This window comes from Mya arenaria, chromosome 1 (genome assembly GCF_026914265.1).
Source record: "Mya arenaria isolate MELC-2E11 chromosome 1, ASM2691426v1".
NCBI lineage: Eukaryota > Metazoa > Mollusca > Bivalvia > Myida > Myidae > Mya > Mya arenaria.
This window is the reverse complement of record NC_069122.1, coordinates 59,517,678-59,534,456: the sequence shown is the minus strand read 5'-3', so window position 1 is coordinate 59,534,456 and position 16,779 is coordinate 59,517,678. Positions and strand designations below refer to the sequence as shown.

The following is a 16,779-nucleotide window of genomic DNA, read 5'->3' as shown; positions in this document are numbered from 1 at the left end:
CACTTTTTAAGCAAAGCGCTAGTAAACTCTATGTTTCTCAAAAGGAATAACAGTCATAACTTAACTACTATAGACTCTGCAAAAATACATTACGTGCATAACTTTATCTGCATGTTACTTTCAGAATAACGCATATTTGTTTGGCCTTTTTCCTTATGCCTTTTAACAGGAGCTTTGCTAACGACTAAGGTACTGGGCGAGTCCGCACATTTCTCATTGTTTTAATTAGAATAATAAATTCATCAAAAAAAAATAAATCTGTTTTAATGACCTATTCAGCCGTAGCAATAATTAATGTAATGATAAGAAATAGCTGTGCTCCTTCGGAACCATATTCTAATCAAAAGTAGCAGCAGTGGAAGCAGATGCAGCATCGGCAGTAGTGATTTTTGGTGTAATGTCATGTTTGAAGTGAATAAGTGAAGTCTACTTTAACTTTGAAATAAGCAAAGGCAAAACTCAATGGGCATCGCATACTGATAGCAAGTGCATGTGTAACGACTATTTACCATTGTAGCAATGTAACTTAAAGACAACAATAATCAAGTTATATATGAATATATGAATATTCACAGCAGTCAAACATCTACCTATGATCTTTTTAAAGGTACTCATTGATTATAAATAAATTACATATATAAAATAAAACTAAAGGGTCAATCCCAGTAGTCGAACAGTCAACTAAACCCTGTGTAGATGCATAACAGATGTCAAATTGGATGTCATCAAACGTTAATGCTTACAGATAGTTAATAAAACAATGGGTTTAAAAAAAACACCACATAATAAGATAACAGCTGAAATATACATACATTTAATATATTTGTAAATTTAAATCAACAAAATCACCTTCTTCATCACGGTCGTAGCAAAATCCTATGCGGCGTTATTCTCTGTGTTAAGCCAGTTGACGTCAAAATAGCGCTGTTTTGATTGAATCCGATAATGCCGCAGCAAGATAGTTGCCACTAGATCGCGCCCTCTTGATTGCGTATATATACTGCTAATGCCGAATCGTGTATCATTGAACGAACTAAACTATAACTGGAAACACTAATTGGACGAGAAAAATAGTATTGCAAAACTTAATATTTAATTAAGTGCTCAAATGAAATATGTTAGTATGATTATTTCAATGTAATATTTATTTCAAGCGTTCATGCTGACGTAATAACATTTTAAGGAACGGCTAAGTGATCTAAACCTCTTCTCGAAGATTTTCTATAGTAGCTTAAAGTGCTTTGTGAAACCTTTTCCTGTGGATAATCTATAAGAGCAGACCATGGGATGTACCTGTGAAAAATTAAAACTCAAGACGAATTATAATAAATTTGGTAATCAAAGGAATAAAACGAGTCCTCCGCCACCTATAGATGATCAGGTTGCTAAAATCAAACACACATGGCAAATGTTAAAAGTACACATAGCCAATGTGGGAATTATAACATATGTTAGGTAGGTATAACAACCGTAAGGAATACAGTATTAATTCATGAGCGTTATACAAAATAAAGGTATTTTACAATGAATTAGTAAAAGCGAAAGTTTGATAATGAAGTAAATGGCTCATTTTGATATATATATATATATGATGAACTTGTGCTCTGTCTGTGTTATTAGTTGGGTGTGTATCACTCGTTCAGTGTCTGTTATGCTTTAGCTATGTGCTTTAAAACATGGTCTTTGTTATGGTTGTGACTGCGTTCTGGGCTAATCTCTTTAATTTTCATTATATTAAAAAGCGGGACCCCTTTCCTATGTGCTTTAGTGTCAAATAGTATGTCTTTTAAGATTTAATATCATTTTGCAAAAACACTAACTTATTTTACGGAAATTACAAAATTCTTTACAGAATTTAGTTTAACACGCTTTCATATCACAACGGGATACAAGACTAGGGCAAGTTGCAGACCGAAAATTGCTCTAAATTATATTATCGAGAATGTCTTGTCGTTCGATGATTCTATTTTTGAAAATATGTCCATGTTTGTAACTAGGAAGTGGATACTTGAGGACTTTATTAATAATTTTATATTTGTGAAAGTTTGTACCTCAATGCTTTATGAAAAATGAAATCTTGAAACATTTTAATTTCTTACGCTCCATGTGCCCTATTTTATTTATGAAGGCATTAAAAAGACATATAAATGGCAATTTATTTGTGGTCCAATAACAGAAACAATGGTGCAGATCCATATTCACCAACTTTATAATACACAGGCTCAGAAAACTGAATTATTAGATTATGTTATACTATAACACTATCGTCGTAAATCGATACTCGAGAAGATTGTATGCTGACCTGGGTTTTTACCATGCAATCAGCGTGAGATTTCTTCACTTCCGGTAATGTTTTTATGGACGTAAAATGTCCAAGTATATCCAAATACAAATTCAAAATGTCAGTGTACCCGATCAGTAGACGTCGATGAAGCCCATTCGAAAGCATGAAAAGAAGGGCCTCGAAATAGTCCTAGTATTATTTTTGTTAATAGATTGTTGGGGAAATTAAAACCCTTTCCAACGTGGTTATCTCGATATGTATTATCAAAGGTCTGTGTTATAATTAATCGTTTTTGGGAGATATTTTGCTTTGTTGTGTGGTGTTTTGTTGTCATTTGCTCTATTTACACATGTGTAGTTTCATTTTGTCAATGTTTCTATAGAGGATGTGATAATTTAAGGAATGAATTGTGGGGTTGATGTCATTATCGGGGTATGAACGCATTTGGGCTGGTCTAAGTGTGTGGAGTCCGAAGGATTCCACGCGTACTTTGACCAGCCCAATTGTGTTCATAACCCCGATAATGACATCAACCTCGCAATTCATTCCTTATATTTACACCAAAAGTTCATTATTTTATTCTAGAAACGTTAAAAAAATACTTCATTTCATTTCGGATTACCTTTCAGTGTTCCTTTCTTACCCATTCGGTAAATAGGACGACTCGACTGTTACCGGAAACATTTTTTTTAAATGACGTCAAAATAACGCGGGAAAAGATCAACCACTTGAAAACGCCTTTAAACATAAAATTGAAACACGTTTAAAATACAATAACTTTCTAAAATGTTGATTTATATTTTACGGGACCTGCAGACACAATACAAACAATAACAAGATCAATAGTTTTCATTTATATTGTTATGCGATGAATTGCGATCCGAACATATCCGAAGATGTTGCGAAAGGCAGTTCATTTAAGGAATGGAAGTTGAGGTGTAAATATGTATGTTTTATTTACTGACCGAAACGGATTGAACATCCATAATTACACTGCATAATTCAGTTCCATAAGGAATGAGACTGTTGAAACCAAGTTTGCCCACATTGCAGGCGAAACACACACGGCATAAATCTAAAATTGATTAATTTGGTGCATGCCCGTGGTCTTTGCCAGATTGGTAAGACCAATTAAGTTGAACACCGTAGAACATTGTTATTGTTTTTTTGCCCGAGAGTCCGTATAATTCCGTCGGATTTTTCTGATAAGATTAACATTGTAGGTGCTTAATCCCATTGCGAGTGATTTCAGTTGTTTATACAGCAGAATAAATATTATTATTTCCAAATGTTTATTTAAATAGGTTTTAAACGTTGCATTATTTTAATCAAAATCGGTTGTTTTTATTTCTTTGATTATGCTATCAACATGGTCTAAAAAGACCAAATAATGTTAGTGCGACTGTTGCTTGTACATTGGGACTAGTTCTTTTCCCTTAGTTAGGGGTTAGGTTTATATTAGTTTTCGTCCACTATCAGAATTGTATTATTTACATTGTCCGAAATCCTCTACAAGTATGCATGACTGTAGCATGTCCTATATTTGGTTACATTTCGATATTTATTTAAAGGTCTTATGTGTGATGGCGCTTATTTAATGACAAATTTTGAAATGGCACACCATTGTGATATAAAACATCATTTTTAGAGTTGTATCGGTATCAATGCGCAATTACGTATCTTTAACGATGTACAATTAAATATCACGAATCCAGAAACTCCTTACGAACAGATAACTCTAGAAACACACTAATACCGTCAAATTGTTCTTATTGAAGAATATGCTGTGCGTTGTTTATGATTTTGTTATTTAGCCAGTCAGTTGTGTATAAAAAAGTTCTCAAAAAGTATATATGTTTAGAAAGTTAATTTGAGGTAATTGGTCTTTGTCTCTTATTTTTAAGAACGATTGCAATATTGTTGGGTTCATGAATGGAAGTTTCCGCCGACAATCATTTACACATACTCAAATGTAGTTTCTGTTTGGTAGGAGCCAAGACAGATAAACAACATAAATGTCACCATCAAGGTCTCTGTTTAATATTTAAATAAAAAAAAACCTACAGAAACAAGCTCATTAGACAAACGTTTAAACATAAACCACGTTCAATGTCACAGGGTTAACTTGGCTCCGTTTGAGGTCACAAGGAGGAGTCGCTGTTGTTTAGCCTTAGAATGCGTAATCGGTTTACAACTTTGGGAAATCAAGCTTGAAGCCAACGGTCTAGCACGTGACATCACTATAGTAGTGTATAGCATACACTTAACTATAGTGCTTTATGTTTTGATGTTTGTTATGCATATCTGGCTCAGCCTTGCCGATATAAATATAACTGCAATTAGAGCCAACAGATAGGGACACTATCAGTTACAGAACGCGTATAACTCCAAAGTATTCATTTTCTTTATTTAGGTTTACGTTTACGATGTGAATATGTTAAATTGTATGTAATAATCAATACTATTTTGATTGTCTATATTATTCCAAAAATATCAGATTTTACTTTATTTATGTAACTAGAAGCAGCTCGTAGATTTGACCTTTGGTGTTGAAAAATTGGAGACCTTTGAATATGCTCTTTCTTTCAGCCAAACAATGTAGGTTTACATGTTGTATCAGTGGTTAGCGTTTCTCCATCGATTTTGCTTTTTTATTCAAACATTTTATTTCCAACATGTTTGAGAACCGCCCGGAGCTTATAGAGATATTTGCAAACTTCCGGGGCAGAGATATTGGGGATCTACAAAGGAGCGGCCTTATCCGCCAACACGCACTAATGGTATTATACTGTATCAACTTTAATTTCTGAATTTTATAAAGCATTAACTACAACAAAATATACATATTTAAGGACCAACAAATGCTGCCCTTAAATTTGGATTAGGGTCAAGTCAAATTCACTGTTGTTAATATCAGAACTTTTAGTACACTGTTGATTTGTTGCATCATAGGTCAGAAAGTATTATGTTATGGTCGATTTAGAGTTGTTTATGCAGAAAAGTATTTTCATTATATTACTGAGTAAACAAGTGTATTTCTATGATTGATCCACCAGAACCCGCTTGCTCGTGCAAGTGAAATGTATTCAAAAGCAAGGATATCTCATTTTTGAATTTCTATTTCTTAGCTCTTAAGAAAAGATACGGTTAAAGAAGAAAATGTTATAGCAAAAATCATTTAGCCGTCCTTTGCATATTTTCACACTATCCCCCAAAAGGGCTTTTCAAACCCTCTCGAGGATTGTTTTTTTAAAGGTCATGTTAACGTATACACATTCATTTCCGTGTCTTTCTAGGTGATGGGAACTATCGACAAGTGCATTTCTAGGATAGATGAACCGGAGAACCTAGCCAAACTTCTCATTGAAACTGGGGCCTTGCATAGGAAATATAATGTTCCTCCGGATGTTATACAAGTATGACAGAATACTGTAACATTACGTTCGAGTAAATGTTTGTTGTTGTTACATTCTAGAAAGCAATGATTTCAATTCATAGCGCACATCGATGACAAAAATGGCGGATTGTTTTCAGCATTGTTGCAATGTAAAGGATGCACTCTTATTCCCAAATAAAATTTACCACAATTAATACATGTGTTCTAATAAACTAAAGATGAATCAATGTCAACAACAATGGTTGTTTTCTTAGGATACTGAGTTAAATTTGAAATAAATGTGCAGAAAAAAAGAGTATTTCTACCTTATGAGACGATAGAAGATCACATTAAACCTTTCCAATTATTTAATAATTTTGCGTTTTAAGCTATTAAATACATGATTATAATAGTGTTTTCAGTAATAAATACTTACATAAATGCATTATTTAGTAAGTAGTTAAAGTTAATCACTCAAAATTATGTTTATACATGTGTTCGTATTGATTTTGAATAAGACTGTCATTTTAAAGCATTTTGTTGGTTAATTTAACATTTAACGTAGTTGACATTTAACGATACACGTTATTTCTATTTTCAGATAATATTTCCTCACTTCCTAAATGCTATTAAACCACACATAGAGGATTACTGGACAGAAGACATCGCTACTGCTTGGAAAACCCTCTTCCGTATTATGACGCATTACATGAAAATTGGGATGAACAGCGACTCCAATGACGTCAATACTGTAAATAGCCATTTAAGTGTTACTTGATGAGCGTCGGACAATTACGCGCATGCATGAATATATTTTCCATAAAAACTTGGATACGTGAACGGCGTGAGCTAAATGTGTATTTATTAAAATGAAATTACATATAATCTGTGACGTATGAAAAGTGTGAAGAATTTGTTTAAGGGATACATCAAGTTCAACCTTGAAAATAGTATTCAGTACAAAAAAGCCACTGGATTTATGGAGTTTGATGCAAATTGATTGTGTAATATTAATAGTCATTTTAATTACTATATTTGTATATCTGAGATAAGGTGACGGACGACAATATGATCGCCCATTGATAAACGCATGTTGTTAAGTGTGTGTTTGTCAAACCATGTATGTATTCAAGGTAACTATTGAAAAAAAACGTACTGCCTTATCATCAAATGAAGTATACTGTCGCGTGCGTTGTTTTGATTACATTTCAATACACCCATTCCGAAGTGTTGTATGACAAATGTGAACATGCATCAATCTGTATGTTGGAAGAAAAACTAATTTGGGGCAGCCCAGCATTAACTCATACATGCTTGCTCCTTCTGTTTTACGGGCTCATTTTTTATTGAAGGAATTAGTTAAATTTAAATAGAAACCAACAAAAGTTAAGAACTTCATGTTGTTTTTATTCCCTTAAGTTGAATTGTTTAGTTATATTAGACGACTTGTGAAAAATCCTATGTTTGAATAGATATTGGATCAGTGATATTACGCTGAACAACTATATACGTCATAATAATGAAAAAAAACACACATTCATTTTCCTATGAACAAGATATTTCAGAATTATTATTCATATATGCAGCATTAATCAGCATAGTGATTTACATGATAACAGAAAGAGATAAAGAGAAGAGGTCACATATCTGATTGGGTATTCGCTAGTGATATTTCATGCATTTTCTCAAATGACTAGCAACTAAAGTCACTATTCATTATAAGAATGTTGTGCATGAATCATTGTAATATCTGTGCCATTGCAATCTAACGTTTATCCAGATGGATGCTTTCTCGAGACAAATGTCATTTATTTTTCGCCTACGCATTATTGTATTAATCTGGAATATTAAATAAAGCTTATTTTCGGACCTTGGATTCATCTTTAAACAGGCGGTCGCGTCTTTGAGCCTAAACATGCCCATAAATATGGTCAACCAGAATCGATAACAGGAGGACGCCCCTTGGAGTTTGACTAGTCAACCAAGATCGTTAGCTATGGGTTTGAGATGAGATGTACATTGTCAACCAAAATCGTTAACAGGAGGTCGACCCTTGCGGACCATTTCGGATTGACATTTTAGATAGACGTAGTCAACCATGTTTTAATATTTTACTGTCGGTCGCACGTTTTATTTGTACTATTCCGATAGAACGGTGATCTCCAATATTTGCAACATGTTATACGTATTGTCTTACGCAGTTGTTTTAAAGTAATTGATTAATCCTAAATTTACAATTGAGAGTTTTTATCTTGAGACTTTTGTACAGCTGTTAAAGTTATATTTTCTTGAACATGTGCATAAAGAACAGAAGGGATTACATTAAAAGGAATAAAGATTACTTAATTAACAATTTTAGAATGGGTCTTAGTCTCTTAATGATCTGGCGTTGACATCATTGCCTCATTGGCAAGCAGATTCACGGTTGTTTTAATCCGGATTAGCAATTACCAGCTGTTAGAACCCCTGTTTATGACGAGCAATGAATGTTTTAAAGTCTCGGTATCAAACAAAGTAAATTCAATGGTAACATTCACTACTAGTAGAAGTCGTAAAACACTTCAATAATCCTTTCATCATTTATTTGCAAATCATGGCCATGTCGTTTCGTTGAGAACAACTGAGAGTTTTACGAAAGCATTGAAATAGTCACATTATGACAGAAAACGTGTGCTTGGTCGAACATAAAGGAATAGCTGAAATGGAATAATTCACATATCAATAAGGTTTAGGCAATATGAAACTGTCCTTCGAGGTTTGTATCAAATATAACTAGTTTGATCATAAACGAATAAAAGCATTGATCATTGCATAATGTTCCTACTTTAAGTGATTCTTTTCTTTCCCAACGTAATCTCTGAAATGTGAATTGTGGTGTCTTACAAAATAATTGTGAATTCTTCCTGTTCTAACTGTAAATACTTATTCGACCCTAGCTAAGTATTTAAAAATAAACACAAATTTGAAATTCAAAGCATTAAGTTGCCAGTTATTGTTCTATTTTGCTGCAGTATAGATGATCCTTTCGGACATATGGACAGCTACAAAACATACTCGTTATAGTCGCAATCTTCGAAGAAGTGCGCTTCACTTTGATCTGGACACAATTACGACTGTCATATTTCCCTATGCTTGGCAAAGACATTTACATGGAAGTCCTTGTTCAAAATTAAAACACTCATTTTGATTTTAACAACATGATGATGAAAAATCGAAGTAACATTATTTTTCTCTTCTCGCCTTTTTAATATTTGACATGGGCAAGATTTAAAATCGATGACGAATTTGCTTGCTTTTGATTTGTGGAATAGCATGGTTTGAAGAAAATAACGTGTTTTGAAAGGCAACAATTACTTGAATCCGGTGCTATTTTGGAAGAATATTATAAAAAAAGTTTTTTACGATAAGTATGTGTAAGTTTATTTGATAATTTGCTTTAGGCAATATACTGTAAGGTATGTTCACGTTTACAAGCATTTGCTCACGATTTCAAATGTTTTTCACAATTTCTCTTACGCCGAATTTTGTTTCCTTTAATGGCTTGAAGTCAATTGGTGGCTATTGATTTGTCTTGGCTTGTCATATTTGTTTAATAAATCAAACCTACATTAATTAATGTCAATATTTCACACACAGTGAATATATATTTTTACTGAATGACGCAAACTACGAATCTTTATAGCTTCTTTTTTCTAAAACATCTCGATAAACAAATCGTTACGGATGTGAGAGAAAGAGATAGAGCACTTAACATTACGTGGCCAAAATGATTGCATTTGTTGCCTTTTGAGACATTTATTGGACATAAACAAGCAGTCGTTGCTTAATTTCCATTTTGTTTTCATAAGATAGCTCATCTTATCGGGAAAAGCATAACGAAAGCATTTTCAACGACTAAATGCAATCGTGTCCTTGTCAATAATATTAAAAACTGCTGTATAAACATGTTCATGTCTGCGTTTACGGTTAACCTTCAAAATACATTTCTAGCAGAGTAAACATGACGTTTATATATATTGCCAGTTTTAAACGTTAAAATTATACACGATTTCGTAAGATGAATCAAGGTAACCATATACAGATAAGCTTGCCATTCCATCGGGTCAATGGCTATCATGCTATTCGTTGATGCCTGGTAACCTCATATAAAGTATGTGTCAGTTGCATTTTTTTAATTTTAGCTGAAATCGAATGTGAAAAAGGGTCAATCCTGCAACACTCCAGGGCCAAAAAGCTTATTTGCAATACTAATTTTCAATATAGTTTTAATATGTACCATTTGTACACATCGGACCCTTTCATATAATCAAATAGTTGTGTCCAACGACAATCCACAACTGTTATAATGACAAAATGAAAAAGGTTCAACATTGATAAAAATGCATTCCAATTCAAACAGTTATAGACAATGAAAGCGATGGATATTTCATTAAGATTGACAGAAATATGAAGATGGCATAAGCCTCAAATAATACCAAGAAATGAAAGAAAAAGTCAATATTGTAATACACTCAAAGATGAATTCCATTTCCTACTAGAGTATCCATAATACAATAAATTTCGACCTTAATACATTAAGCGATAGTGTTGGCGCCATCCAAACATTCAAAAATTCATCGAAATTTTCTGGAGTGAGAATAAAATTTTATTAGAAAACAACTATGTTGATTTGTTTAGAAGGACTTTGAAATACTTTAGAATATATACTACTCACTTTTCTGTTTTAGCTTTATTTTCCACATTATAAGGAAATGTATTATGTCATATACATACAGTTTTACTAACTCTTAAAGTGGATACTAAGCTTGGACAACTATTTTCGATATACGAAAGGTTTCATGAATAATGAATGTTTTATAGTTAATTCGTATATCAAACACATTCAATTTTAATATTTTGTCTTCATAAGTAAAACAATATATTTATTACTCAGTGTAAACTTTCATATTTTGCAAACAGTTACTTCACACAAAGATATATAAACATGTGTATTCGCCTAGGGTGAAATGTTCGATTTCAGATAAATGGTATACAGTGACAGGCTACACACTTCGAGAAGTTTAGCTTCTTAACTAGATGTTTCCACTTCTACGGTGTATGAAATTTTGAAAACAGAATTTGGCATGTCTATAGTGTGCGCGTGCTGGGTGCCGAGACTCCTTAAGGATCACGGCAACAAGGGTTCGCTGCTCGCAAGAGTTCGTCCGCCGGTATGAGCGTGAATGCGAAGAATTCCTCGACCGCATAGTTACAACCGAAGAAACTTTGTAAAGGCGCGTCGACCCGGAGACGAAAGCCAAGTCCTGTATATGGAAAACCCCGGGGGTTTCCTCCCCTAAAGAAGGCAAAAGTACAGAAAAGCGGTGGGAAACACGTGATCATGTTTTTCATGGACAGGAAGGGCATGATCCTACAGCACAGGTTACCGATGGCCAGACAGTGACTGATAGTTACTATGCGAAAGTAAGAGATTAATATTTGCAACTATTAAAACATAAGTAAGAAGTTTCAAAATATTAGAATTTAATGTTAGTAAAAAAATATTCAAATGTACTGTTTTGGCTTTACTGTCACGATTCCAAGTTTAACTTAATTTCATAACTTCAGGTTCTCAGTCGTGACGTGATGCACGTATTGCATACGAAACGCCCCAATCGCGACCCCGAGCGCATAATATTCCACCAAGATAACACTCCAGGACACAGAGCTAACTCAACCGTCCTTGAAATCAACTTGCTTGTTTTTGAAATTCTCTTGCCCCCATTTCGGAGTTTTCCAGGCAGCGCTACGAGGCGTGCAGCTTGAGGACGCCAGTGAGCTTCGTATGTATACGCAAAATGTTGTTTCATCATACGACAGGGACTGGTTCAGCGACACTTACATTAAATGGTTACAGAGACATAGAAAATGCATTCAAATTCGCGATGATTACGTTGAAAAAGTGTGACTGAATCTCTGACGTTACCTTGACGTCGCTTGTTGTACTCTGGCGTGCTCCGAGTACGCCTTACTGTGTTATTGTTATTTGCTGTAACGTTTTTATTATCAACCTTCAAAAATGTGATTTCCAAGTATATAGTGATTAATGCTATTTTTCGAGCAACATTCTCACGGGTGCGAAACAGTGGCTCCAGCTCTTTTAGGAGCTGTGTATAAAAAGGAGCCAATGACACTTCTGAGCTACAGCAAAAGAACGGACATCATCGTAAAACGTAAGTATGACTCGTTATTTTATCTAATATCACAATTATGAGGGCTTATTTGAGAAATCGGGGAATGCAGTGCCATATAAATATGTTTAATCTTTACACGTATTTGGGTTATTTTGTAAACATTTTGTTTATGGAGTTATAAAACCGATTCTCCCATCAAACACATCAATGTTTACAAACGAAAGTAGAACATTTTCACCAATTTTCAGCTGAATTTCACTCAAGAAGCTTACATTTAAGATAAAGCCAATATTATCGAGTGCTTTTATTTTGTCGGGAATAAAAATGACCGCCTGATTACCGGAATAAGCATGTTTATACTCCTTTTCTGGGTTGAGCTGGAGCCAAAGCCAGGGGGCTGGAGCCAAAGCGTGGAGGCTGAGCCAATACGCTGTATAATAATGCATTCAACTGGTCATATTTGGAATAGTCGCAGATTTTTTTATCTATAACTAGTATTAAGATAGTGTTGTATTTTTTTAGATATATAATTATTTATGATTATTTAATGCAATTCATCTGATAATGGGCGTTGCAATCTCAGAAATGTCGATGGAGCTAAACAATCCTTTCACAACATCTGTATAATTATATGGTTACTGTTTCTTGAACAGTCTCCTAACTCTAATCAGATTCCAAAATAAATGAATAGTAGTGGCTGAAAGAAAAGTGTGTCATTTAACAAAGATTTAACAGATAGACGAAAAACTGGTAAACTATGTGCTAAATTACATCAACTGACCGCTAGTACATCAATCGGATTGAATACGTGTAAGTGTTAATTTTCTTATTTTTCTGTACATTTGATTTATATTTGCTATATAAAAAAATGAGGTACCCTTTTTACCGACATTAAACGCGAGCTTGGCTTAGATTAACAGACAACTAGTGTGAATTCTTACAATAATTCATTGTTTCCTGGACCTGCAAGGTGTCGATACAGCATAAGTAAGCACACGATATTAAAACTGCACTCTCACAGATAAACCGTTTTTACAACTTTTTTTTATTTTTTTGTCATAATATAACACAGGTTTGCTTTATTATTACGATAACATATTAACATTTTTTTATTAATTAATATAGGGTAATTACACCTTTTTGAGGTCGTTACCATCTGCAAAGGCCCGCGAAATGGTTTACAGCCCGACGAGTAGCGCGAGGGTTGTAAACCATTTGAAGGGCCTTTGCAGATGGTAACAACCGCAAGAAGGTGTATTTACCATTATTGCTTAGAATTACACACCATGAGTAACTTTTTTGTTGAAAGCTGTTTAATGTCACGAAAATACAGAAACAGTTTGTTCAAAATAACCTCAATAACATGTACTTGTGTGACGTCACGAGTGATGTCACTGAAAAAGTTTTACATTAAGTCCGAATAGGGCTGCAAAAAAACTCAACAGTTTCACTTTTGTTTCAACGCCATTTTTTTTCAGTGTTCAGTCGATTGGAAAGTGTTTTCTTTTTTTAGTAATTTACTGGATTACCTGGATTATTTACACACAATACCTAATAACCGAATAATTACCGATATATTCCTATTTTAACATTTATATGTTTTGGCAACTAATTTAAACCGGGAAAAATTGTCAAAATGTTCTGGACAAAATGTTCAGCATCTTCAGCATCTAACAGAGAAAAATATATTTGAAAACTATTTGTTCATTGCATACGAAGTAATGGAATCATGTCCATATAAGTCGTTTGTTCTGAATAAAATCAACAGAAATGACTTAAGTTGGGAGGAGTTAAACGTTTTAGACTTAATTTAGTCATGTTAGTGCTTTTAGAGCAAACAAATAGTCAAAACAATTGCAGAAAGTACTATCTAGTAAACACACATCAGCTTGCCAGAAAAAGATATTTCAGAAGGAAATATGTAAGTAATATGTGGTATATTTCATTTCTTTAATGTTTGTATATTTTTAAAGCTATATATGCTGAAATATGTTTTAGTGCAATATTTGCATCTTTGAACCACTTTCGGTAAGAAACCAGGGGTGCGTTTCAGATAGATTTTACGATCTGCCATTATCGTAAATTTACGATCATAATAACGACCAACTTAACGATAATCATAAAGGCGTTTCAGAAACGTCTCGTAAACTCTCCGGTCGTACGTAAAAAATAGCGATAAAGCACAGCGTTAAAGCGAGTGACCCAGTCTGAAGTGAAATGACGTTACGTCATATTAATCTGATGAGCGCACCTGTCTTTTTTACTAATGATAATAATGATAATAATAATAATAATAATAATAATAATAATAATAATAATAATAATAATATTAATTATAATAATAATAATAATACTGATAATCTCTTGAAGGGAATCAATTAATGTAACTCTCTTTTTTATAATAATTGACACAAATGATACAAACTCGTGGCCTCTATTCTGATTAAACATCTGCTATTTATGTTACAATTGTATCTTAAGTAAATCATCATCCGGGATTTTTTTTGTGATGGAGGCAGTCCCTTTAAAATTGGTGTTATTATAATGAAAATTGGACAACAACAAAATACATTGTTTTTTTCAGGCTGGTACTTTTACTTCAAATTCGTCTTTGATAAGTGAAATATTATAGTATGCATATTATGAATGTTCTGTAAAGTAAAAGCAAACGTGCAGCGTTGTGCTGATGATGATGGTCACGCTGATGCGACGACAACGACAATGATGATTTATAATAATAATGCGACAACGAAACTATAAAGATGATGCGATAACGACGATAGTGATAATGCAGCGACGACGAAGGCGAATATTATGATTATTATAATGATAATGCGACGACGACGACTAAGATGATGATAAGAATTATGATGTGACGATGACGACAATGATCATGACGAGATGATGATGCGTAGATGTTGATAATTATTGATGATGTGGATGATGATGAAGGTGGTGAAGTTTGTGGTGGTGGTGGCTGTGGTGGATGATGATGATGATGATGATGATGATGATGAGGGTGATGATGATGACTGATTACAATCATCAACAACCGGCCTTAGTTCAGATCACAAGTAAAGTTCATACGTTTATGTACCAAAACTGTGACTGAGAGTTATTGTATTGGGAAACAGTTCGAAAATACAATTTTGACTGGTTGGATTTTTTGTATGAAGACAATTCATAAATCCATCTTTACTGTGTCAATCGTTGTAATAACAGTTAAATAAACAGTATTTCAGATCCATTCAAAATACATGATAAAATCTACATTTGCAGACATGCTTCAAATACACAAAATGACTAAAAGATATACAGCTATTTTACAAGCTCGTCTCATCAAAACACATTATTCAACAAAAAGTATCTTAACTGGTGCAGATTGCCATAGTGGTTAAGTGTTCAGAGTTTCATGCGAATATTATCTATTATCTATTTCAATCATGTTACGGTATACACTTGAGTATACACTTTAAGTAGCATTCTTTGTTTAAACATGAGCCAGTCAAAGTAAAAATAAATGTATTCAGAAATATCAGAAGATTCACTTAATTTCTATAAAAAGATAGTATGAAGGTTTACATGATCAACCATGGTACTGTGTGTGTTTTATATTATTATAAGTTTGAATAAATTGTCATTTAAATTTTCCTATATAATTCAAGTGTTTTAATCTTTAGAGGAAACATGTACAACTGGATATACATCACAGTTGAAACTGTATAAAAATATATATATCTATTTGGAAAATCTAATGCTACTGTAATGGCTTTTAAATGCAAAGTCAAATTTAAATAAATATAAGAAATTTCATTTCAAATAATGAAGGTTACACACAAATGCCTCACTGCCTATTTAACGGTTTAAAGTCTTATGTTGTGTTTGGATATGCAATGAATTTCATGTTCTGTGTCAATATATCTGTAGTTATCTGCTGGGTCTGGTATCTCCAGTGTATGTAGGTATAAAGTACTGTTCTGACAAAGTCTCCTAAAACACACTGGAATCATTAAGGTGAGTATCTGGAAGACTGACTGTGAGCATATTCTAGATGTTTGAAACCTTGTGATTTCTCAGTGTCCTGAAAAGACAAAAAGTTATAAAATATTGTTTAATACAGCACAATATAATACATTTATGAAAACGCCTTTTAATGGTTAAACTACAACTAACACATAATATACATTCCCATTTTTCAACTGAAATAGTTGCATATTTTATAAAAATTATTGTCTTTTTAAAAAAAAATAAGTAGGGTATTTAAGAAAACATGAAAAACACCATTCTGGTCACATTTTATTTCTTGTTTAATGTTCATATAAGTTAAATAACAATTTTGTTATACAAGTTAACTGCTCAAAGTAAGATGCCCAACATTGTATCAATATAAACATTTATCTTATTGTATTCTTCATAAAATTGGTTTATATCCTATTGCATTTTATCATTTCCTACCTACTTTTACATTTCCCTCCATTGCCAGCTTGAAGCATTCTTGATAGTTTTCTATCACCAGCCTGAAATAATTAACTAAAACAAATATTTAACAAGCAAAACAACTAAAAAAATGAAAACATAGAATATCAATAAGCATCTGTACATAGCCTGTGCATTAACTGCAGGTACATAATATGGTTTTGCATTTTAGTTTCTACATTAGTCCTTATGACAATGTGTTGATATGTTGAATATACCTCCATTATTATTCATAAAACCAACATTAGAATTTAATTCCCTTTTCCATACCCTTATTAAACAGAGGTCAATGAAGAGCACAGCATTTTCCAACCAGACCATGACACTTCTGTTGTCAATTTTCATTTCAGTTTTTTATTGTACACTTGGCATCAAATGATATGACTGAAAAAGACAAGATTTAACCTTTGTCAGTTGAAAACTCACATATGTATATATACTACAAAGTTCTACATAAACCATATGATACC

The 16,779-nt window shown here is 33.1% G+C and overlaps 1 protein-coding gene across 1 annotated transcript; it reads left to right on the top strand.

The window, feature by feature from the left end:
* Window positions 1–1,282: 1,282 nt before the first annotated feature.
* Window positions 1,283–11,465, top strand: LOC128228320 (globin-2 A chain-like). The gene is made up of 5 exons (XM_052939567.1): window positions 1,283–1,455; window positions 4,959–5,064; window positions 5,581–5,700; window positions 6,262–6,411; window positions 11,268–11,465. The coding sequence occupies exons 1-5, from the start codon at window positions 1,283–1,285 to the stop codon at window positions 11,463–11,465; spliced, it is 747 nt and encodes a 248-aa protein (XP_052795527.1).
* The last annotated feature ends 5,314 nt before the right edge of the window (window positions 11,466–16,779 follow it).

What these genes read in the sequence shown, in the direction of transcription:
- LOC128228320 (XM_052939567.1), top strand. Translation starts at nt 1,283, where the DNA reads ATGGGATGTACCTGTGAAAAATTAAAACTCAAGACGAATTATAATAAA. An exon ending in TTCCTCCGGATGTTATACAA is followed by an intron (nt 5,701 to 6,261) that starts GTATGACAGAAT and finishes TTCTATTTTCAG; the next exon opens with ATAATATTTCCTCACTTCCT. An exon ending in ACTCCAATGACGTCAATACT is followed by an intron (nt 6,412 to 11,267) that starts GTAAATAGCCAT and finishes TCATAACTTCAG; the next exon opens with GTTCTCAGTCGTGACGTGAT.